At 44.5% G+C, this 25,096-nt stretch overlaps 1 protein-coding gene across 1 annotated transcript; it reads left to right on the top strand.

Annotated features, from left to right (window-relative positions):
- LOC122926936 (nicotinamide N-methyltransferase-like) lies at positions 1-24,719 on the top strand. The gene is made up of 3 exons (XM_044278460.1): positions 1-209; positions 4,734-4,938; positions 24,170-24,719. Exons 1-3 carry the CDS (start codon positions 62-64, stop codon positions 24,600-24,602), a joined length of 786 nt encoding a protein of 261 aa, XP_044134395.1. The 5' UTR covers positions 1-61; the 3' UTR covers positions 24,603-24,719.
- The last annotated feature ends 377 nt before the right edge of the window (positions 24,720-25,096 follow it).

The following is a 25,096-nucleotide window of genomic DNA, read 5'->3' as shown; positions in this document are numbered from 1 at the left end:
TATCACATTTTCAACCAGAACCCAAGTGAGGCAGATCGTCTTCTTCGGAGAAGACAATAACATGGAGACCTCATACTCTGAACAGATGTACATAAATGAATTTGATCCTGTAGTCTACTACCAGACATACTATTCTGCGGGGAAAGGAGGCATCGCTACAGAATGGACAGACTTTGCCTTGCAGAATCTGCATGAAATATTTTGTTCAGGTAAACTATAAAACTATTCATTGATAAGTATAGACAGTTATTCTCTATTAAAATTCAAAAAGACTTGATTGCCTTTGTATGAATGTAACTTACCTGAAAAATGTGAAGTAAACTGTTATCCGGTAACCGTGTTATCCCATCAGGACCACATCGTCCATGTGAGCAATGGCTCTAGGGGACTTGGGATGTTCATGTGAATGACCACCATATAATACTGCATTGTCCTTGCAGGGAGCCACACACCTCATGACAAAATCAACTATTCTCTCACCTTGTCTCCCCTGAAAAATTGAAATAAAAATTATCCCCAAAAATTGTACCACTGAAATCTATAGCTTGCCCTGTCAAAAAATGAGAGCTTACACAGCTCAAATGGCAGAAAAATAAAATAGGGTGTCAGAATATGGTGACACAGAGCAATCTGTTTTTTAAGTGCTTTTTTGAAACACAAAAGCATTGTAAGTGTGGTATCTTTATAATCATACTTAATAAAGTTAAAATAATTTTTTTTTAAATAAAATTCCCCTGATGTACCTACAATAAATTGGTATGGTTAAAAAATCCAACTTATCCTATATAAAATTAGCCATCATATGCCTATATTAATCAAGAATGTGATTAATATAAGATTTGTTACGAATTTTACATAAATTTGAATGCAAAATGAATCCAAAGCTTTTTGGGATTCATTCTGTAAAAATTGCATAAAAACAGTGCCCGGCACCATTTTACTGTGAATATTGACAGGGAAAATCATGGGGGAGGAAGAAAAAGGATCACAGACAAACGCCACTAATATAGTGTGATAGTGGTACTATAGGGAAAGAATAAAGAGCTATATGGTAATTGGGTAGATTTTAGGTAATTTAATCAGGGGAAAGCTTTATGGGAGTGAGGGAACGGTCACCAAGTTGTGTGTTTGATACCAGGGGTATAATAATGGCATTATTTACTGTTGTAAAATGTTTTGATCTGCAGGATTAAAATAAGCAATGGCATTCAAAGACAAATCTAGGTATCAGGGCTCTATTGCAGCTCGTGGGAAAATAGTGGCCAGCATTCCAGATGAGAACTAGTCAATCCGCCTTATGGTCTTCTTTGTGGCAGCTAGCCTGCATTCCCAAGCAGTACAGTGTCCTTGTCATCATCATCAGCTGCTTCTTCTACTCAGACTCTTCTTTTGGCTAGGGAAAAATATGGCTTTGGAAAGGTGGAGATAAAAAAAAAATATATAAAAAAAAATCAGCTAGCCATAAAGTGGTTGTGTCACTTTAGCAATTGGCATTTGTCATGTAGAGAAAGTTAATACAAGGCACTTACTAATGTATGGTGATTGTCCATATTGCTTCCTTTGCTGGTTGGATTATTTTTTCCATCACATTATACACTGCTTGTTTCCATGGTTACAGACCACCCTGCAATCCAGCAGTGGTGGCCGTGCTTGCACACTATAGGAAAAAGCAGCTGCCTCTCTGGTGACCAGGACTGTGGGAGCTCACATGGGCTGGTCCTTTTTCTATAGTGTGCAAGCAGGGCCACCACTGATGGATTGCAGGGTGGTCATGACCATGGGAACGAGCAGTGTATAATGTGATGGAAAAATGAATCAAGCCAGCAAAGAAAACAATGAGGACAATCACAATACACTAGTAAGCGCCATGTATTAACTCTCTCTACATGATAAATGTCATTTGCTGAAGTGACACAACCCCTTTAAGTCCCAAACTAGGCTGCATCATTAAAGGGTTACATGCAGGGGTGGGATCCAGTCAGTTAGCTTCGGTGGTGCCAAACCGTTTGTTAAAATTACAGCAGGTTGGCAGAACAGGTCAGAAGCAGTGTCCCGACCCAGTGCTGTAGCTGTAATCACTACCGCAGCACTAGCGCTACACTTTGCTCCCAGACTGTCATTCATCATTGCTACGATTGATCCTGTCCATGCGCTGAGCCTGCGCCCATCAGTAATGTGTGTAATTGTGGCTGCCCGAGACTAGGAGGACATCTCCACTGGTCTCAAAATGAATCCTAACACTGATCAGTGCTTGACTTTTTTTCCTCCTGGCAGTCATGCCGTCAGCACAGCACACAAGCTAGAGCTGGCTGTGACTCCAGGACCCAGGATGCAGCAGGGAATGGGGCTCCCCCCCCATCAATGACCCTCCCCCATTAGTGTCAAGTAACATCTACTACATTATCTGTACCCAGAGAGTTATCACTGTTATTAATGGTGTTACACAGGACTGCAGGTGACATCTACTACATTATCTGTACCCAGAGAGTTACCACTGTGTTATCTGTGGTGTTACATAGGACTGCAGGTGACATTTATTAACTATATGTGCTCAGAGAAATACACATCACTATGTTATTAATGGTGTTACACAGGACTGCAGGTGACATCTACTACATTATCTGTACTCAGAGAGTTATCACTGTTATGTGTGATGTTAAAGGGATTGTCTCACTTCAGCAAATGGCATTTGTCAGGACGACAAAGTTAATACAAGGCATTTACTAATATATTGTGATTGTCCATATTGCCTCCTCTGCTGGCTTCATTCATTTTCCCATCACATTATACACTGCTAGTTTCGATGGTTATAACCACCCTGCAATCCAGCAGTGGTGGTCGTGCTTGCACACTATAGAAAAAAGCACTAGCTTATGTGCGCTCCCACAGTCCCGGCCACCAGAGGCCGATACTCTTTCCTATAATGTGCAAGGACGACTGTCACTGAAAAGGAAGCAATATGGATAATAACAATATATTAGTGTATATATAGTGTACTGTACTGTATTATACAGACATGAGATCCACTGGATCTTCAAAAACCAAGTGGGTCCAAATAATTTTTTTAAAAAGTGAAAAAAATGTAAAAATAAAAAAACACATTTATCACTGATTAAAAATTATAAAAATAAAATGCACTACACATAAAGTTGTATGTACGCCAAATTGGTTCCAATCAAATTGGCACCTCATCCCGCAAAAAATGAGTCCCTACATGAGACAATCGCCCAAAAAGTAAAAATAAATATGGATCTCAGACTATGGAGACTCTAAAACCCCTTATTTTTTTTTTTTCTAAAATGCTGTCATTGTGTTACAGTAAAATAAATAACAAAAACTATATATATTAGGTATTGCCGCATCTGTAAGAACCTGCTCTATAAAAATATCACATGACCTAACCCCTCAGGTAAACACCGTAAAAAAAAAAAAAATGTGTAAAAAAAAAGCCATTTTTGGTCACCTTACATCACAAAAAGTGTAATAGCAAGCGATCGAAAGTCATGAACACCCCAAAATAGTGCCAATCAAACCGTCATCTCTTCCCGAAAAAAATAAGCCCCAATACAAGACAGTCGCCCAAAAAATAAATAAAACTATGGCTTTCAGAATGTGGAGACACTAAAGAATATTTTTTTTTGTCATATTTGGTATTGTCGCATCCGTGACAGCCTGCTCTATAAAAATTCCATCATCTAACCTGTCAGATGAATGCTATAAATAGCAAAAAATAAAACCGGTGCCAAAACAGCTATTTCTTGTTACCTTGCCTCTCAAAAAGTGTAATATAGAGCAACCAAAAATCATAAGTACCCTAAAATAGTACCAACAAAACTGCCACCCTATCCCGTAGTTTCTAAAATGGGGTCACTTTTTGGGAGTTTCTACTCTATGGGTGCATCAGGGGGGCTTCAAATGGGACATGGTGTCAAAAAACCAGTCCAGCAAAATCTGCCTTCCCAAAAATTTGTATGGCATTCCTTTTCTTCTGCGCCCTGCTGTGTGCCCGTACAGCAGTTTACAAACACATATGGGGTGTTTCTGTAAACTACAGAATCAGGGCCATAAATATTGAGATTTTTTGGCTGTTAACCCTTGCTTTGTAACTGGAAAAAAATTATTAAAATGGAAAATCTGCAAAAAAAGTGAAATTTCGAAATGTTATCTCTAGTTTCCATTAATTCTTGTGCAACACCTAAAGGGTTAACAAAGTTAGTAAAATCAGTTTTGCATACCTTCAGTGGTGTCGTTTCTAAAATTATTAAAATGGAAAATCTGCAAAAAAAGTGAAATTTCGAAATGTTATCTCTAGTTTCCATTAATTCTTGTGCAACACCTAAAGGGTTAACAAAGTTACCTTGAGTGGTGTAGTTTCTAAAATGGGGTCACTTTTTTGGAGTTTCTACTCTAGGGGTGCATCAGGGAGGCTTCAAATGGGACATGATGTCAAAAAACCAGTCCAGCAAAATCTGCCTTCCAAAAGCCGTATTGCATTCCTTTCCTTCTGCGCCCTGCCGTGTGCCCGTACAGCAGTTTACAACCACATATGGGTTGTTTCTGTAAACGAAAGAATCAGAACCATAAATATTAAGATTTTTTTGGCTGTTAACCCATGCTTTGAGAAATTGTTGTAATGTGTTTTCATCTATGTGTAGCTGAAATTAAAGTGTTGGTCTTTTCTTTGTTTCCAAGTTGCTCATCAGAAGCTTATACTGTGTTTTATCCCTAAGCAGGTGTGAAAGGAGACATACTAATTGACTTCGGAGCTGGACCCGGATTTTATCATCTGTTCTCTTCCTGTGAAGTGTTCAACAGCATCATAACCTCTGATTTTCTTGAGCAAAACCGAGAGCAATTGGAAAAATGGCTGAAAAAGGACCCAGCTGCTTTAGACTGGTCTCATTTTGCCAAATACGTGTGTGAACTGGAAGGTAACAGGTACATCATAGGAATTAAAATGATAAAATATTAAAACAATATAGAATTTGAAAATTATTTGATGAAGCCATATATTTTTAGGTCAGAGGTGAGAAACCCATTTCAAATATCTTATTGGGGCATTCTGAGTAAATACAGGAGGGGCCCTTATTTGTGGACTTTCATCAGTTTGCCATAGCTTATGGCAGGTACCAAGAGTTTCTTTCGTTCTGGATGAGCCAATACATATGTGCATTACACAGCTCATTGACTGCACCATGAGTACCATGTAAGAATTGACATATTTAAGTAGACGATAAGTTCTGGCCTATTCCAAAACTTGGCAACACAAATAAAATCAGACTGGCGATGAGTTAATCAATCCTAAATTAATAAGATTTGTTACAAAATTTTACATAAATTTGAATGCAAAATGAATCCAAAGCTTTTTGGGATTCATTCTGGAAAAATTGCATAAAAACAGCGCCCGGCACCATTTTACTGTAAATATTGACAGGGAAAATCATGGGGGAGGAAGAAAAAGGATCACAGACAAACGCCACTAATATAGTGTGATAGTGGTACTATAGGGAAAGAATAAAGAGCTATATGGTAATTGGGTAGATTTTAGGTAATTTAATCAGGGGAAAGCTTTATGGGAGTGAGGGAACGGTCACCAAGTTGTGTGTTTGATACCAGGGGTATAATAATGGCATTATTTAATGTTGTAAAATGTTTTGATCTGCAGGATTAAAAAAAGCAATGGCATTCAAAGACAAATCTAGGTATCAGGGCTCTATTGCACCTAGTGGGAAAATAGTGGCCAGCATTCCAGATGAGAACTAGTCAATCCGCCTTATGGTCTTCTTTGTGGCAGCTAGCCTGCATTCCCAAGCAGTACAGTGTCCTTGTCATCATCATCAGCTGCTTCTTCTGCTCAGACTCTTCTGTTGGCCAGGTGTCCGTAGTGGCACAGTTCCACACCTTCATCAAAATGTAATCCTTTTCTGAAATTGAACTATTTTCTGTCACCAGCTGCAGTTTTTGCCATGTTCCATCAGTTGGACTTTTGACCAGGTTGTGCAGTTCCGCATCTGAATCTAAATGTTATCCTATTCTAAAATTGAATTCTCTATGTCATCAGCCGCAGTTTTTGTCATATGCCATCAGTCAGACTTTTGGCATAGTGTACATTGTGGCACAGTTTCAAATCTTCCCCAAATTGTTATTTTGTTGTAGGATATTCATACTTATGCCCAGCTGTCCAATTCTTTCTACTTCCATGGTAAAAAAAATCACATTAAATAAAATACATCACTCACGGATCTGTGAAGATTTTAACACACTTCCGGTTGAAGCCTATAAATAGATCTGCTGTTGCTGACAGTGCTGACTTTCTGACTGCCTACTATCATGGTAATCTGCTAATTCCCCTACTGCCACTTCCATTACCCTACTTTCACTACCACTACAAAGCTGCCACTACTACTATGCCAACACAGCTGCAGACACATATACTTGTCTGCCTTGTCTGTTCCATGTTGTGCTGCTAATGCTGTCGCTACTATTGTAGTCACATGCCTTCCAGGCTTGTTGAGAGCAAGCCCAGTATTTCTTTAGTCAATTAACACATGTGTGTATAAATACTGGCAGGTATAATTTTTGGATGCTTGTGCAGAGCAAGCCACTGTTCCTTTCTGACATTTACCTATGTGTATAAAAAGGGGCAGGGATTTTCCCCTTTTCAGGCATAATTATTGGATGCTTCATCCCAACAAGCCAGTCCCCCCCCCCCCCCCCCATAACACAGTGTCTGTTTAAACACCATCTGGCAAAAAAAACTCATAAAAAAATTAAAGATAAGAGAGAACAAAAAAATCTAAAAAATGAAAAATCTGAGTCCTAGGAGTTCCATGCTATGCTACTACTGCTGTTGCTACTATTATAGTCACATTTCTCTATTAATCTACCCTTTCCACATTCACACTGTACTGCTGCCATTCCTAAACAAAAGGGAATATCTTTCCAGGCTAGTTGATAAAAAGAGGTCGTCTTTGATGATGCCATGGAGCAGTACACGTCATCGATAGTAATCTGGATCAGGTATATTGACGACGTGTTTTTACTGTGGAAGGGGACCAAGGATTTGTTCACCAAATTCGTAGCTGAACTGAATAATAATCAGCTAGGTTTATTCTTCACGTCTGAGATTAATGAGCGGGCCATCACTTTTCTGGACCTGACTGTTGCGGTGGGGACAGATAGGAAGATCACGACAAATCTGTTTCGCAAGCAGACCGCCACTAACAGCCTACTGAGGTGGGATAGTGGACATCCCCTGGCTCTCAGGAGTGGCATTCCCAAAAGCCAGTACCTGAGAGCCGAGAGGAACTGCTCAGAAATTAGGGATTTCAAGGTGGCTGCTAATGACCTGAGGACACAATTCAAGCGCAGGGGATATCCTGAGCAAACACTCAAGAGAGCATACCATCACTCTATGAGTGTTAGCCGTGATCAACTACTGACTCCCAAACAGAGGCCGCAGGGCCATAATTTCCCAAGGATTATAGCAACGTATGACAAAGCAGAGAAACGTGTACGTGACATCCTTCAGAAACATTGGCCAATTCTGCAGTCTGACCCAGATATTGGCGAGTTGGTGTTACATCGTCCCTCCATCACATTTCGCCGTAGTTCCAACATACGTGATCGTCTGGTCCACAGTATTTACTCACATCCAACATCTGACACATGGCTAAAATACACTCACTGGTACCTTTACATGCGGTACATGTATCATTTGTGGTAACATCATGAAGGGGGCATATTTTACTAGTCAAGTGACTAAGGAAAGATTCTCCATCAGATCCTTCATTAGATGTACATTAGTGGGAGTGGTGTACCTTTTGACTTGCCAATGTGGTGTACAGTATGTGGGGAAGACCAGACGTGAATTACGGAGACGTATTGGTAAACACCTACTGAACATCAAAAATAAGAGTGATACATCTGTGGCACGCCACGTGTGTGATCATCATTAGTGACGTCGCAAACATAAAATTTTCCGTTCGCGAACGGCGAACGTGAATTTCCGCGAATGTTCGCGAACATACGAACCGGGCGAACCACAATAGACCTCAATAGGAAGGCAAATTTGAAAACCCACAGGTACTCTTTGTGGCCACAATAGTGATAGAAAAGTTGTTTCAAGGGGACTAACACCTGGACTGTGGCATGCCGGAGGGGGATCCAAGGCAAAACACCCATGGAAAATTACGTAGTTGACGCAGAGTGTGGTAAGTTGAAATCGCAATGCGATTTATAGAACTTGAATTAATCGCATTGCGATTTTAACTTTCTCAAATCCGACAGTACATTCTAGCATGGAGTCGTTCCCATGGTGATGGGGACGCTCCATGAGCACGGAAGTCAGCAGAAGTTCTGTTGAAATCGCATTGCGATTTATAGAACTTGAATTAATCGCATTGCAATTTCAACTTGGAGCTTCTGCCGACTTCTGTGCTCATGGAGCGTCCCCATCACCATGGGAACGGCTCCATGCTAGAATGTACTGTTGGATTCGAGAAAGTTGTAATCGCAATGCGATGAATGCAGGTTATATTAATCGCATTGCGAATTCAACTTAGAGCTGCTGGGTTCCTAATGGTTGTATTGCTAGAATATAACGAAGATTGGGAATATAGTGCTATATTCGCTATACTCAACAATTCTAGCAACACAACCATTAGGAACTTAGCTTGCATTCGCAATGCGATTAATATAACCTGCATTATTCGCATTGCGATTACTACTTAGATCTGAGTTCCTAATGGTTGTATTTCTAGAATTGACAACGAATATAGCACTATATTCTCAATCTTCGTTATATTCTATCAATATAACCATTAGGAACCCAGCTCTGAGTTGTAATGTAGTCGCAATTATTTGATGCCACCATCTCGCATGTTTTGCGGAATTGTGGCTCATATTATAGTTACTCATCTTAATTATATGCTGTCTGTGTGGACCATCTAAGCCACTTTTTGATGGCACTTCTCATGTTTTGATCCTCCTTGTATACCCTGAATAATTATTTTAAGTGTGGTTATTCGACGATTTAAACCGCATTTGAATATTCCCCCATATAATCAAGCATAGTTATGCTCCTCCTAGCAAATGTATGATGCTGCACTGTGCGACGGTTTTGTCAGGGAGCGCGTCAAAGGACGCGCCTCCGTCCCTGATTGGAGACCAGAGCCGATGCCCACTCCCGGGGGGCGGGGCTTAGATTACTTATACCCGGTGTGTAGCTGGCCACACACAGCCATCACAGCGCCGATGCATGCACGTTACAGTGCAGTTGTTTCACTTAACTTGACACTGTAATAAAGCAGTTTCGCTCCTGATGAGACATGAGATACATCCTTCATGTTGAAACGTGTAGAGCGATTGCCGTGTCATCGATCGCTCACTCAATAGGGCAGTTTCATTAAGTGATAACCTTGTCACTAGAACTGTCTGCATGTGAGCGTATCTAAGTAGACGCATCATTCATCTGTTAGAGCAGCAGCGTTAGGGTGCACCATAACCCATTAGAGCTGCTTTTACTGCATTGATTGTCCACGGCATTGCTAGGAACCTGGAGCATATGCAAATGATTAGTGGAGTAGACCAATAGTGTCAGTCCCTGCACTGAGTGGTGCGGTCATAATACCCTGTGGAAATACGTCTATCAGTGCGCCCCAACACTGGACGCTGGCCTTATACACAGGTTACTAGTCAGGCTCTCAGAGTGCTGGATGGACTATTACCTGATCTGCATTTCTGATTTCCTGTATGCCTGATTTTATCTATACCCCTTTATAGAGTCCTATTAAAATATTCATTTTTTTCATATTTAACGTTCCTTCAGGCTGAGAATCATATTTTCTATTGAACGTGTACTGCCATTATTACCCTTTACTGTGAATTGCTAGTTGAGAACAAGCCAAGTATTTCCTTTGTCAATTAACACAGCGTGTGTTTAAACACCATCTGGCAAATACACATAAAAAAAACTAAAGATAAGAGAGAACAACAAAATATAAAAAAAAGTCAAAATAAATCAGAGTATCATATACCAATTTTCAGGCCAGTTGGAGCAAATTTGATTAGTATAGAATCGATTCGGGAGTAGTAACATAGTAACATAATTTATGAGGTTGAAAAAAGACATCTGTCCATCAAGTTCAGCCTGTTATCCTGCAAGTTGATCCAGAGGAACAATATAACAATATAATAATAGTAAAGACAGGTGCACTCTGCGGTCTTACTAAACCCTCAAACTGATTTATAAATTGATAGATTAGCCAACATGTCCTACGGTGTAAGACATGTCTGAGCCCAAGCACCGCGCCACGGTTTCTCAAGTAGCTTGGGACCTAACACTCACCTACCTGGGCCATATGGGCAATACCAGGGGCCAGTAGGCAAATTACAGGAGCATGAGGTCCGACTCACAGACAACTCACCCGTTACCTCCAGCATGCAACCATGCTAGCAAATGGGAGGAGGGAGGAGTCTGCGAGTCCCACTCAACACTGGCTGATATGGCCCAGGCCTGGCAGATGCACCTAAATGTAGCCTGTGGATGGAAAGCAGGCACATTTAAATCTGAGTTTATACACCTCCAGGCATCTCTATATATACAAAGTAAAAAGAATGGCGTGGTATTAAACAGGTAGGAAGTGCTCAAACCCACATGCAGTTGTGCATATATATAAAGGGAAGCAAATCCTGCACTTGTGGCCCGTTGCCCACTGCATGCATTTTTGCTGTGGATCGTCATTAGCAACGGGCCACAAGTGCAGGATTTGCTCCCCTGTATATATATGCACAACTGCATGTGGGTTTGAGCCCTTTCTGCCTGTTTAATACCACGCCATTCTTTTCAGTTTGTATATATTGATCCAGAGGAAGGCAAAAAACCACTGTGAGGTAGAAACTAATTTTTCCCGACTCCAATCAGGCAATCAGAATAACTCCCTGGATCAACGATCCCTCTCTAGTAGCTATAGCCTGTAATATTATTACCTCCAGAAATACATCCAGGCCCCTCTTGAATTCCTTTATTGTACTCACCATCACCACCTCCTCAGGCAGAGAGTTCCATAGTCTCACTGCTCTTACCGTAAAGAATCCTCTTCTGTGTTTGTGTACAAACCTTCTTTCCTCCAGATGCAGATGATGTCCCCTCGTCACACTCCTGGGGATAAATAGATGATTGGAGAGATCTCTGTACTGCCCCCTGATATGTTAAAACATCGCAATTAGATCTCCCCTCAGTCATCTTTTTTCTAAAGTGAATAACCCTAATTTTGATAATCTTTCAGGGTATTGTAGTCCACCCATTCCAGTTATTACTTTAGTTGCCCTCCTCTGAACCCTCTCCAGCTCTGCTATGTCTGCCTTGTTCACAGTAGTCCAGAACTGTACACAGTCCTCCATGTGTGATCGGACTAGTGATTTTTAATGAATCATTTTATTTTATTTTTTTTAATTGACAAATCGGGAATGAAACAAATTTCAAGAAATCTCTCATCTCTAATGAGACCCAAGACTCAAGAATACAGAACTCACTAAACAAATACAGACTGCAAATTCTTAAACTATTATAGAAACCTGATAAATATAAACTCCAGAAAAGATCCTCTAAATAAATACAAGCCACCAAACCAGACTGTCTAAATACCGACCCAGACCCCAGACCTTATATATTATTACACTCCCCATACCAAGCACCCTGAACAAATACTGACCCGATAACAGATACTATATATAAATACAGGCCCAGGGCAGGAACCCTAAACAAATACACCGGAACAGACCCCATGTATTTACTGTATGCAGATCACAATCCTCTGTCTCCTTGCTGCTCTCATCTATGGATTGAGGACATGTAGAGTTCACATGAACATGCACAGGTCCTACTGTAATTCCTTTTTTTTTTTTTTTTTTTTTTTTTTTTTCAATCTCCATATTTTATTTATGATACAAAAATACATATCGACATGACATTTATAATATCTTAAATGTTGAAATCATCCCCAACCCGCCCCAACCACCCCCCTCCCTCCCAACCTTGCAGGGAAAAAAAAAAAAAAAAAAAAATTCATGAATTAAGCCGTAACCCACTCTCCCCACAGACCACTCCATTTTAAGTAGGCTCCTCTTTGTTTGTACAAGATCTTCTCGTAGTTTTTCACCTTCTCAACCATAGCCATCCAGTTACCACAATCTGGGATGGAGGAGCTAAGCCACAGTCTAGCAACAATAAGCCTGGCCAGGAACATAACCTTAATCAATAATTGACGATTTATGGGCTGATAGTTAACCTCCGATAGGTCTCCCAGGACCCATATCCTGGGGGACAAAGGAACAAGCATATTCAGTTTGCAGGCCAAAGTGGTCTGGACTGATCTCCAATAACCACCCACCATCGGGCAATCCCAGAACAGATGTAAATGGTCTGCCCCGGAGTCGCCACAGCGTGGGCAATCGGAGGAGGTCCTAAATCCTCTTCTATATAACCACATAGGTGTCACATATATTTTGTGCAGAATGTTAAATTGTACAACAGTGTGATTGAAGTTGTGTGAGACATATTTTAAGTTTTCCCCTATAGTTTCCCAATCTGGGGGACCCACCTCTGAAAGTAGCAAAGACCAGGACTTCTGTCCTGGAGAAAGAAGACCCATAAAAAAGTGTTTCATTAAGTGTCTATAACAATATGACATTTTGATTTTTGTAGCAGATTTCTTAATAATAAGATTGTGTAAAAATTCAGGAGAATCTATAAAAAGAAGGTGACTATTCAAAGTGCTGGAGAGTGCAAACCTCAATTGGAAATATGCATACCAAGCCACCTCACCCATATCTGCCCTCTCCCCTATTTCCCTTGAGGACAGAATTTGTCCACCACTAACCACCTGATGTAAATACTGAACCTTCTTAGTCCTCCAATACTGGCAGCACTTCAAGTCCCTTATATTCACAAGCTTTAGGTTATGCCACAGTGGGGTGCAAATAAGCGATGCCTCAACTCCACACCAGCTCCTGATGACCCGCCAGGTCTTTGTAGCCATTCTGCAAAAAAGTGTATACCCGGTCTGTGAATTTAATAGATAGTCGGACTCCAATACAGTAAAGAAATCCGTAAAGCCTGAGTCTTTCACCACCTTATTGCAGAAATGGCTATTCTCCCAATCACTAAAAAGGCAGAGCTGAGAGGCCATGAAGTAACCCCTAAAGTAAGGGAGGTTAAGGCCTCCCTGACTATAAGGCATAGAGAAGTAGAGCGCCTTCAGTCTGACGCGCTTCCTCCCCCACAATAGATCGTTAAGCATCCGCTCAATTAATCTAAAGTACTTGTCTGCGATCCATACAGGCGAGTTGCGCAGGACATAAAGAACCTGGGGCAGTACTACCATTTTGATTAAAGAAATTCTATCAGCTTTCGTATGCAGAATTTTTTGCCATATCTTGGATTTAGCCCTCAGCTTTGTCAGCAGGGGAATCAAGTTAAGTTGTAAATATTCCAGAGGTTTGGCAGAAACTAAAATCCCCAGGTACTTTATTGATTCAGAGACAGTTAGCTGATCATCCCAGTTACCTCGCAGCTCGTCTATAGGAAGGAGAGCAGTCTTCTCCCAATTGATCTCTAGGCCAGACGGAGCAGAGAAAAAGCCAACCAAATCCATTATACGAGGGAGACTAGTTTCTGTTTGCTGAAGGAAAATCAAAATGTCATCTGCGTAGAGAGATACGCGGTCGTGCTTCCCCATTAAACCGAAGCCAGCCACCTGCAAATCCTGTCTTATGCTGGCTGCTAAAGGTTCAATATAGATATTGAAAAGAAGAGGTGAAAGAGGACAGCCTTGACGGGTGCCTCTTCCTAGGGAAAAGCTCTCTGTGACCGTATCATTAATCCTGATCCTAGCAGTTGGGGAGCTATATAATAGCTGAACCATCGCCATAAATCTAGGGCCAAAGCCCATTTTTTTCATTACCGCCCAGAGAAAAGTCCACTCCACCCTGTCGAAGGCCTTGGTGGCATCCAGCGACAGGATGGAGCGGGCCCCACACCCCGGAGACTGAATGTTAATAAATAACCTGTGCAGATTGTGGTGAGTGCCCCTTTTTGGCATGAAGCCATTTTGGTCTGGGTGAATAATAGTTGATATAACCTGTGAAAGCCTCCTAGCTAAAACTTTAGATAGTAGCTTAGCATCTGTGTTTAATAACGAGATCGGTCTATAGGAGCTCATTTCTAGCGGATCCTTATCCTTTTTGGGAATTAAGACAATCAGAGCCTCCATCATAGTGCATGGTAGATTTCCTCCCTGTGTTGCCTGAGAAAGGACCTCTAATAGCTGAGGGAGAATCACGTCGCTATGCTTGCGGTAAACCTCATATGGAAGGCCATCCATCCCCGGCGACGAGTTCCCTGTGATGGATCCCAAAGCCTCTTGAAGTTCCAAAAGGGATAACTCCTCTTCCAGATATTCCACTTGGGCTTCATTTAATACAGGAAGTGAGATCCTCTCAAGAAACCGCGTCGCTAGGTCAGGCGGCAAGCCAGGAGAGGGGCTATATATCTGGGTGAGATATTGTAGGAAGGTGTCCCTGACTCCTTCTGGATCTGTTATAGTTTCCCCTGCTGTATTACGGATCGAAACAATAGACAGATTTTTCTTGCCTTGTTGTGAAATTATCCTAGCCAGCAACCTGCCGGGGCGTCCAGACTCCGAAAAATATTTTAAACCCTTGAAAAATACTCTATGAGTTGCTTTCTCTGTTATGTATTTATCCAAGGAGCAGCAGGCCTTCTGCATCTCCTCCCTATTATACTCAGTGGGTTGGGCGATAAAACGCTCGCTTGCGCCTGCTACAGCCCTGGTCAATTCCTCCTCTTTTTTTTTAAATGTTCTCTTTGTTGCAGCGATCTCGCTTATAAAGACCCCCCTCAGATATGCTTTCAGGGCATCCCATACTATGTTGATGTTAGCAGAGGGGCGATTCACTTCCCAAAAAAAGGATATCAATGATTTAGTGGACTGTAAATTATCCATAATAGAAAACCAATATGGGTTCAGCTTAAATCCTAGCCCCCTGTTATCCTTGTTCTTCCCAGTACAAACCTCAATCAATACCGGTGAATGATCCGAGATTGTTCTTACCCCATATCGTATCCTGCGGATATTACAGAGATTATTCTCATTGGTAAATGCTAAATCAATTCTAGACATAGCTCTGCCACCCCTGCTGACACAAGAGTATACTCGCTTGCCTCCGCCAAGATGTTCCCATATATCCACCAGTCCAACTTCCCGGCAGAATTGTGGCAGCGGGGAGGCAGATAGATTCCTCCCACATTCTGCATCTAGTGTGAATCTGTCTTTCTTGGGGTCCATTACTGCATTAAAGTCCCCCATCAAAACTAGCCGGCATTCAGATCTCCCTTCACAAAAGAGTGTTAGCTGGACCAATGGGTACATTGAAAAGGGCGGAGGTATATAAAAAAAAGCGAGAATATAGCTATGGCCGTACAACTTACCATGCAAGAAAATAAATCTACCCTGGTCATCTATATAGGATTTAATAAGGATAAAGTCCACAGAGTTATGGATCAGAACTGACACACCCCTAGAGGCGCCACTAAAAGTGGAGTGATAAGACTGCAAGTGCCATCCCGTTGTCAAGCGGGACACGGTTTCTTTGGTAAGATGGGTTTCTACCATGCAAATAATTGCTGGAAGATATCGTTTAAGTGCATCCATAATGGCTTGCCTTTTTACCCTTTCACCGAGCCCTCTGATATTCCAGGTTACAATCCGAGTAGACATCCTTCACTGTGCAAAAGAAAAAAAAAAAAAAAAAAAAAAAAACAACCCTCCCTGAACCTGCAAGGTGGGTTCCCACCCGCCCATCCCGCTCCCCTCTCCATTGATCCGCCCGATCTGGTCAGCGAACCTCTAAACCCACGGCCGTTCTCCCTTGCCCTGGCCCCTCCCTTCCATAATAGTATCCGTTTTCTCCAGCTACTCTGACGCTTGTTCTGCTTTTTTTTTTTTTTTTTTTTTTTTTTTCCTTTCTTTCTATCTAAAAAGGATTAAGCAGTTCCCTTATGGATCATTCTTGGATCGCTGGATACTATAGCAAATGTTTAACATCATTGGGCGCCCCTCCCTCCCCTCCCCCCCTTCATTCCTGCTAATACAAAATTTCAGATGCCCATTTGCTCCAGCCAGTTTAGCGCCTGCTGTGGTGTCTCAAAATAAAGTGAAGTCCCGTTGTGGATTACTCTCAATTTCGCTGGATACTGTAGAGAGTATTTGATCTCCTTGGCCGCCAATCGTTTCTTTATCTCTATAAAGTTTCTTCTTTTCTCCTGGGTCTGCCGCGCAAAATCAGGGAAGAAGAGCAGTTTAGTACCCTGATATTCGATGGGTGCACATTCTCTTGCTCTTTTCAAAATCATGTCTCTATCAGCAGACAGTAGAAGTTTGATTAAAATTGCACGCGGCGGTCTCCCTGGTATGGGCTTCCCTCCTGGTATTCGGTGTGCTCTTTCTATTTGGAACATAGGGGAAAAGTTCTCACTCCCAAAGCTGTGCATGACCACATCTTTAATTTCTTCCTCTAGTTGTCGGCCCTGAGCTCCTTCCGAAAAACCGATTATGCGCACATTATTGCGTCTTGACCTGTTTTCTAGGTCCTCTAGCTTATTTTGTAGTGCTTGATTTTCTGATGCCAGGGTTGTCATTTTGGATTTTAGCATGCCCATGCCTGTTTGCAGGGAATCAATAGTTTTTTCCACGCTAAGAACTCGCTCCCTCATCTTTCCTAGATCTTCTCTTATTAAGGAAATATCGCTCTGCACTGACCCCAATTGCGTGGACATTCCCTGCACCAGAGTGCCATTATTTTCCACAGCGCAAAGGATTTTGTCCAAGACCGATGGGTCGTGTCCCGTTGGTATTTGTGTAGAGGAGCCTTCCTCGCCTTCCTCCTGGTCAGCATCCTCTGATCCATCCTCAGAGAGATCAGCAGTTTGACGAGTATTCGCCAGTTTTTTCATCTTGGCTGGAGGTTTAATTTTGGCTGGAATTTTTTCAGCTAGGAAGGGCGATTTTAAAAATTTATCGATTTTATTCTCTGGAGTCTTAGCCCCCAGCTTAGTAGTGGAGGAGTCAATTGAACGTCGTTTTGGGGCCATTTCCAACACCTTATATTGTGTATATATTATTATTATTATTTTTTATTTTTTTTTTTCCCCCTTCCTTTTCTCGTTCCCCTTTCCTTTCTTTTTCCCTTTTTTTTTTCTTTCCCCCCTCTCTTTTTCTCTTTCTTTCCTTTAGTTCTTTTTATTTTTATTTTTTTTTTCTTTTCCTCCCTCCTTTCTTTTTTTTTTTTTTTTTTTTTTTTTTTCTTTTTTTTCCTTAACCACAAGCAGGGAGCAGTTTTGGCAAAAGCTATATCCACCTCATATTAACAGTACAATAAGTACAAAATCAAAGTTCAATCCTCACGTGACCGATGTTGTCGTCCCAGTATCCGCCGTGGCCGTGGCAGCAAGTCCAAGCCGTGGTTTAGATATAGTGTATCCGTCCGAGTGGCAAAGAGACCGATAGCAGGCGAACAGCAGGGGGTCAAGGAGTCCAGCAGCAGGCACACCAACACGCCAGCAGACAGGAGGCAGGAAAAGCCCAGCAAGGCAAAAATCCAGAGGGACAAGCAGTCCAGCAGTCCAACGTCAAGCAGAGCAGCGAGGCAGCGCGAGCAGACAGGGGCCACAAAAAGGAACCAGACGGGCAACCACAAGGACAAGCAGACAGGATCAAAATCCAACAGGTGAGGCGGATACAGCAGCGCAGGGCAAGCAAGTCTAGAGGAGACCAGGGAGCAAGACAGCCACAGCCGGCATCTACGTCCTCCACTTAACTTTTCATGCGGAGACGTAAGCTGTACGAGGATCAAGCCGGGCACACAGCTCTGCTCTCCTCATCAGCTGGCCGGCTCAGCGCATCGGAGCTCAGCGCATCGGAGGGCACCAGCATCAGCTGTTCGGAGCAGGGCGTCGGAGCTTGGGAGGAGGACGCCGGTATCAGCTGTTCAGCGTCAAGGCATTAGCGCTTGCAGGGAGGAGGCCAGCACAGAGGGGAGAGCGAGACGTGATGCTTAGGATCATCCCATAAAGCAGTTTTGCCACATTTGTCAAAATATCATAAAACCACAAAATTGTGCACAAAGCTTTTTTATGGTGCCAAAGCCTGCATTGTAATCCCCTATTGCATGTATGTAATGCTTCATTTTCACTGTAGGAGATTTGAAAACGTGTTACTTGTTTCTGCACAGATTGTGGTTAATCAGTGGGGACCCTAGTAATAAAATTCCATTTCATTATCTTATTTTGGGGGACACTGCTAAAAAAAAAAAAATGGTCTACTTTAGGAATCAGGCAGTGATTTAAATGCACGCCATGTAATTCTCAATTTGCGTATAACTGTGCTAAAGGGAAGCCTGCTTCCAGATTATCCCACGGATTACAGTTTGGGAGTTTCAGCGCGGGACCCCCTGCGATGAGTTAACTTTCGGTGGACCCTTCAAACAAAAAGAATTTTAACAAATAGACAGTCCTTTTAATTAAAGAAAAATAGTGCTTGCTTCACAAGAAGCCACCATACTGCTTTATATAGAACTGAAAAGAGCACAGCACAGATATAGAAATGGGAGATTACCTACAATACATGAGTGAATTATTGGTGACCCTTTTTCGGGCCCTAGCAAAAACTATCCTTCCCCTGTAATACCTCCATATTATACCCCCATTTTACCTGCCCCCTTTATCAATAAATGACAGAGACTTGAGTCAGATTTAAATCTCACAGCAGCCGTTATTTATTAAACAAAAAATACAAATATATTAACACTGAATTACCCCAGACGAGGGAGGTCCTAGAAGCTCCAAAATGTATCCATCCAGAAGAACCACCAACTGGACAATCCACCTTGCCTCCAGCAGTAAACACCCAGCTCGGAGCCACCAACTGATGGATGCCTCACGGATCAACCGAGTGCCCAATCCTGAGAGTCCAGCCCCACCATTGAGGCCCTCTCATTCTCAAGCACCAACCCATTCCACCAGCTTCGAGGACCTCCCCCCGCCAACAACGCGCAACTTGACCACTCAAACCTCATTATTGCGCGTTCCTCCACATCACCAAAGCCCTCTCAATTCCACCCTGTAGACCCAGCGACCACAGATCTATCCCAACCGCATTCAGGTGAACGCCATCAGCCCTCCAAAACCCACCGAGGCCCGACTCAAGATCCACATGTCTAACTGCCACCGCCCCACTTTTTGCCACAAACCGACCAATCACCCTGTTCACCTTAATGCGAGCCCTGTTCATCCCCTTCAACAGACCGCGCCTCCCTCCAAGTTTTCCTAGGCACAATATCAGACCATACCGTCACCATTTGAGGAAACAAAGACCAAAGCCGTAACAGATCAAATTTGATATCCCTGATCAATTCCCTCGCCGGTCTAACCCTCAAATCATTGCCCCCAACATGGAGCACTAAAATATCAGGAGCTCTATCTAACCAAACAAAACAATGAACCTCCTTCAGCACACTGCCCCACAACATACCTCTAGATCCTAGCCACTTTACCACCGCAACCTCCCTGTCAAACCCCAATTGCCGTCCATTTTCCCGAACATCCGCCCTCAACGCCCCCCAGAAAACAAACGAGTGTCCCAGGATCCAAACCAGCGCCGGACCGGAGCCTGCAACAAAATGCAAACAAAAGAAAAATCACTATTCAAGTCACCATTACTCCCCACACAAACTACCCAAACGCACGTAGGACCTGAACCTGTTGGATTCCCACCGCCCTATCCGTTTAATAACCTCATCACTTAACCCCAACCTCGCTGCTTCAGTTGCCGCCCCAATCCTGAAGGAGTGACCCGTGAAATCTGCTGGGTCCACCCCCGCCCCTACCAGACATTTCTTAAACACCGCCACAAATTGAAACCTGGAAAGAAACGATCCATCACCATGCCTCAGCAGTGGGCCTCCCTCAAACCCCCCCCCCCCTTCCCTATACACCCGCAAACATCTCACTGGACACAACAAGAACTCTGGCACTGAAAACAGTGTAACATACCGCCCCCTTCCATCCAGATCAGTTTTTGACGTCCGCAGCCGAACCACCACCCTGTCCTGGAACAAATCCACATCTTCCCCATACAGACCCCCCCGCAACCCTGACGCTCCTAGACACCAATTCCCCCAAACGAAAAGCGCCAAAAAAGACCAAGGAAAAAGCCAACTGAAACAAACTAACCTCCCCCCGGAACTACCCACTAACTCGACCTGGCTACCAATCTTCAACAGCAAAGAGAACGACACTGGCCTCCTGCGATCCTCCGTCCGCTGACCCCTCCTCCAACCCTTCAATACCTGCCTCACCAAAAAAGCCTTCGTAACGTCCACCATGCCCCGAAGCTTGAAACCAAATGCCAGTACTTGTTCATCTGCGCCACCGACCAACCTTGCTCCTTTCCGTGCCCCAAGAACAACAATAAAGGTATCTCCCCCTTATCTACTCTCATCCCCAAAACTGAACACCACTGCTCCCACTCCCTCCAAGCCTTCCCGTACGCAGCCCAGGAACCCGCGCTCAATGACGCCCGCAACAACCCCGCTACAGTAAAGAGCATCCGCGATGTTGTTAGAAGCCCCGGGCACATGAACCGCTACCACCCATGCATTAAACGATAAACACAGCAACACAAGATGCTGCAGCAAGTGAACCACGGGTGAGGACGAAGCCGTCAAACCATTGATCGCCTGCACCACCCCCATGTTATCGCAATGAAACCGCACCTTCCTATTCCTAAATCTATCCCCCCACAACACCATTGCCAGGACTATGGGAAAAAGCTCCAGGAGACACACATTCCTGACCCACCCCCGCTCAACCCAGGACTCCGGCCAACGAGCCGCACACCACTGGCCATGACAATAAGCCCCAAACCCCACCCCGCCAGCCGCATCTGTAAATAATTCAAAGTCATAACTATCCACCACCTCACCCATCATTAACGTTCTACCATTAAAATCCCTCAAAAAAACAGACCAAACCTCCAAATCCCTCTTCAACTCCCGCCCCAATCTAATGAAATGATGTGGTGCCACCACCCCTGCCATAGCCGCCGCCAACCGACGACAAAACACCCGGCCCATAGGCATGATCCGACATGCAAAGTTTAATTTCCCTAAAAGCGACTGCAGATCCCGCAACCTAACCTTCGAAGCCTGCCTCGCCCTCTCGACTCCTGCCCGCAAATCAACTATCTTATCCTCCGGAAGCCGACATTCCATCCTTTTTTTATCGATTACAATGCCCAGAAAACTTAATTCCGTCACCGGGCCAACCGTCTTATCCACAGCGAACGGCACCCCAAACTCTGCAAAAACCGACTGCAACGTAGCCAACAAAAGAGAACAAACCTGCGAGCCCGCCGGCCCCAAACACAAAAAATCTTCCAAGTAATGGATAATGGATGAACACCCGGCCACATCCGCCACCACCCATTCCAAGAATGATCTAAACGCCTCAAAATACGCGCATGACACAGAACAGCCCATAGGCAAACATCTATCTACAAAATACCCCCCCCCCCCCCCGTCCCAAAAACAACCCAACAGATGTAAACTATCCGGGTGAACCGGGAGTAACCGAAAAGCTGCCTCGATATCCGCCTTAGCCAACAATGTCCCAGGACCCAGCTTCTTAACCCATGCCACAGCCGCATCAAATGACGTATAGACCACCGAACAAATGTCAGGATCGATACCATCATTGTTCTAACGCCCCCTTTGGGAAAGACAAGTGATGTATTAGTCAAAACTTGTTCGGCTCTTTCTTGGGCACCAGCCCCAGCGGCGACACCCTCAAGCCAGCTAACGGCACTCCCTCAAATGGCCCATCCATTCTGCCCAAGGCAACCTCCTTTGCCAACTTTTCGGAGACTACCTCCAGAAACTCTAAAGCCGACCGCAAATTTCTGTGCGGTACAACCACAGGCAATGGGTTCGACTAAATACGAAACCCCTCCAAAAAACCACGTTCTAACAATTCCGCCGCCTCACGCCTGGGATACCTATTTAAGTACCCCCCCATCTTTTCCACCCGAACCGGAGTCTGACCCTTTTGCTGCTGAATCTGACCCCCTGTGTTTCCCACCTCTAAAACACCGGTTAGCCCCGTGGTTACCCCCGCAAGTTGTGCACTCATGCTTGAACTTGCATTTTGCCCCAAACCTGCAGTTACCTTCATTAAATAGGAAGCACAAACCCCTGGCTGACGCTGCCGACACCGAAGACTGTCCCAGTGCCCCACCCCCATCCCCCCGAAAGGACTGCCCTTGCCGCCCCGGTGCAGTCACCCGCAACCATAAACTAATATCTTTATGGTCCCAACGAATCTCAGGCCTAACCGCCTTCCTCTGTCTGAATTTCTTGTCGTACCTAAGCCACCCAGTCCCACCATACACCCTGTATGCCTCCCCAATCGCATCCAAATAGCAAAACAAGGCCGAGCAACACTCGGGCGTCTTTTCACCAATGACACTCGTCAAGATCGCAAACGCCTGCAACCAATTAGCAAACGTACGTGGTATAAGTCTATGCCGGCGCTTCTCATCATCCTCCTTCTTTCCCTCCCCCACTCGTTCCCTATCCAGGTTAAACCGTTCCAGAGGAAGAAGCGAAAAAATTTCAACATACTCCCCTCGCCATATCCGCTCACAAACCTCCTGCTTTAAGTGCGCCCACAACGGCCCCTCAAAACACACGTACACCTCACCCTTCGCCGCGTCACTAACCTTAGGCCTCTCCTCCTCACCCCCCACCTGCGTCTGAACCGACACCGATCCCACACCCCCAGACTACGCGACCCCAGCCGCCCCCCCCCAAACCACCACCGACCTACCATGCCGGTAACGGAGACGAACCTGCCACCCCCAAACCTGAAACCCATCCCGCTAAACTATGCAAAATCTGCCCCAAACCCCCCACTATTTCCCCGCAACTTCCCCCAGCCCCCACACCCCCCGGGCTACTAACCAATGAATGCAAAGCACCCCACATGTTCTCACCTGGCTGCCTGGGCGCTGTGAACCCATCAGCCGTTGATCCTGAATCCGGACGAACGACCCTCACTGACGACTCCACGAAAGTCCCGGCTGTGCTGAACTCGCACGACGACTGCACCCCAGCGGAATCCATGCTGGGTGCGCTCTCCAACTCCTCAGCCCTCACAGAACCTTCATGCAGCCCCAGGCCAGGAGACACCTGCCCGTTATCCCTTGGAGCCCTGCGCCCTCTAGTGGCCTCTACTGGCACAGGCTCCGTCCTCCTGCTGTTCACTCTCCCACGCCGAGCGGACGTTCCTACCACTAGGGGGAGCAAGGAACCCGCCGACCCAGCTCCGGATCCATCGCTGACTGCAGGTGAAGGCAGAGAAGGGATATCCCTGCCTCCTTCTGGGCTCCGCTGCGCAATTGGATTCCTCCCACTCCTAGAGGACGGGGCCGAGATGCGACCACCATCCCCTGCCAGTGGAGGGTCCCTTGAGGGGCTCCTGCGCCTGCGCCGAGCCCTGGGGGTCTCACTGGGGCTAAGGCGTGCCGGCGGCCGGACCCGTCGCGGCCGTTGTGCACGTGGCGACGGGCCAGCTATACCTGCCGCCTCCCCCTGAAGCAACCCGGCCAGCTGCTCCTGCAACCATTCTGGTCCACGGGCCTCCCCTGCCGCCCGCAACCGCTCTAACAGCACCTCGACAGACTGCATGGTACCTGCACGCTTTTTTAACCAGCTCTCCGCTTATTTAACTAGCTCTAAAATGGCCTCCGGGCTAACCCCCCTTAAATAAGGTCCCCCTTATCTCCTCCCTTACTATCCCTCCCCTCCGCTTCCCGCCTCACATTAACCCTACACTTACCAGGCCCCTGGCACCCAAATTCATCATGAAGGCTTACCCTTAAGGGTAAACCTCTAGTCCGGCCTTACTTGAAGGATGTATATTTTGCAGCAAATTTTTGCAAAAAGTTTATAGAGGACTGATCATTTTTAATATGATGCTTTTTAATGTGGTGAAGCATTAACTAAAAACGTTTCTGTCTATTCTTCTCAATAGAGATAACTGGGAAAAAAAGGAAGAAACGCTGAGGAGAAAAATAACCAAAGTGTTGAAGTGTGATGCTCTTGCGGACAAGCCATTTGACGTACCTATGCCAGAAGCTGACTGTCTGATTAGCTGTCTCTGCTTAGAAAATGTTTGTCAAGACCGGGAAGCTTTCATCAATGTATTGCAAAAGCTTAAGGAGCTGCTTAAACCCGGTGGTCACATTATAATTCAGAGTATTCTTAACTGTTCATACTATCACATTGGTAATAGCTGTTTTTCCCATCTGCCCTTATCTAAGGATGACGTGGAAAAATCATTTAAAGAGGCCGGGTATGAAATTGTTAAAATAAAGGTGCTGGCACGGTCTGTAAAGTCAGAAATGGAGGTCAGTGATTCTGATGGCTATTACTGCATCCATGCTCGTAAACCACACAAAGAGTAAGGCCTCATGCACACGACCGTTGTGTGCATCCGTGGCCGTTGTGCCGTTTTCCGTTTTTTTTTCGCGGACCCAGTGACTTTCAATGGGTTCGTGGAAAAATCGGAAAATGCACCGTTTTGCAGCCGAGGCCGTGATCCGTGTATCCTGTCCGTCAAAAAAATATGACCTGTCCTATTTTTTTGACGGACAACGGTTCACGGACCCATTCAAGTCAATGGGTCAGTGAAAGAACACGGATGCACACAAGATTGGCATCCGTGTCCGTGATCCGTGGCCGTAGGTTGCTTTCATACAGACGGATCCGAAGATCCGTCTGCATAAAAGCTTTTTCTGATCTAAGTTTTCACTTCGTGAAAACTCATTTCCGACAGTATATTCTAACACAGAAGCGTTCCCATGGTGATGGGGACGCTTCTAGTTAGAATACACTGCAAACTTTGTACAAGACTGCCCCCTGCTGCCTGGCAGCACCCGATCTCTTACAGGGGGATATG

This window comes from Bufo gargarizans, chromosome 2 (assembly GCF_014858855.1).
Source record: "Bufo gargarizans isolate SCDJY-AF-19 chromosome 2, ASM1485885v1, whole genome shotgun sequence".
NCBI classification, from domain to species: domain Eukaryota; kingdom Metazoa; phylum Chordata; class Amphibia; order Anura; family Bufonidae; genus Bufo; species Bufo gargarizans.
Note: the sequence above shows the minus strand (reverse complement) of the source record. Positions and strands in the feature narration are given on the sequence as shown.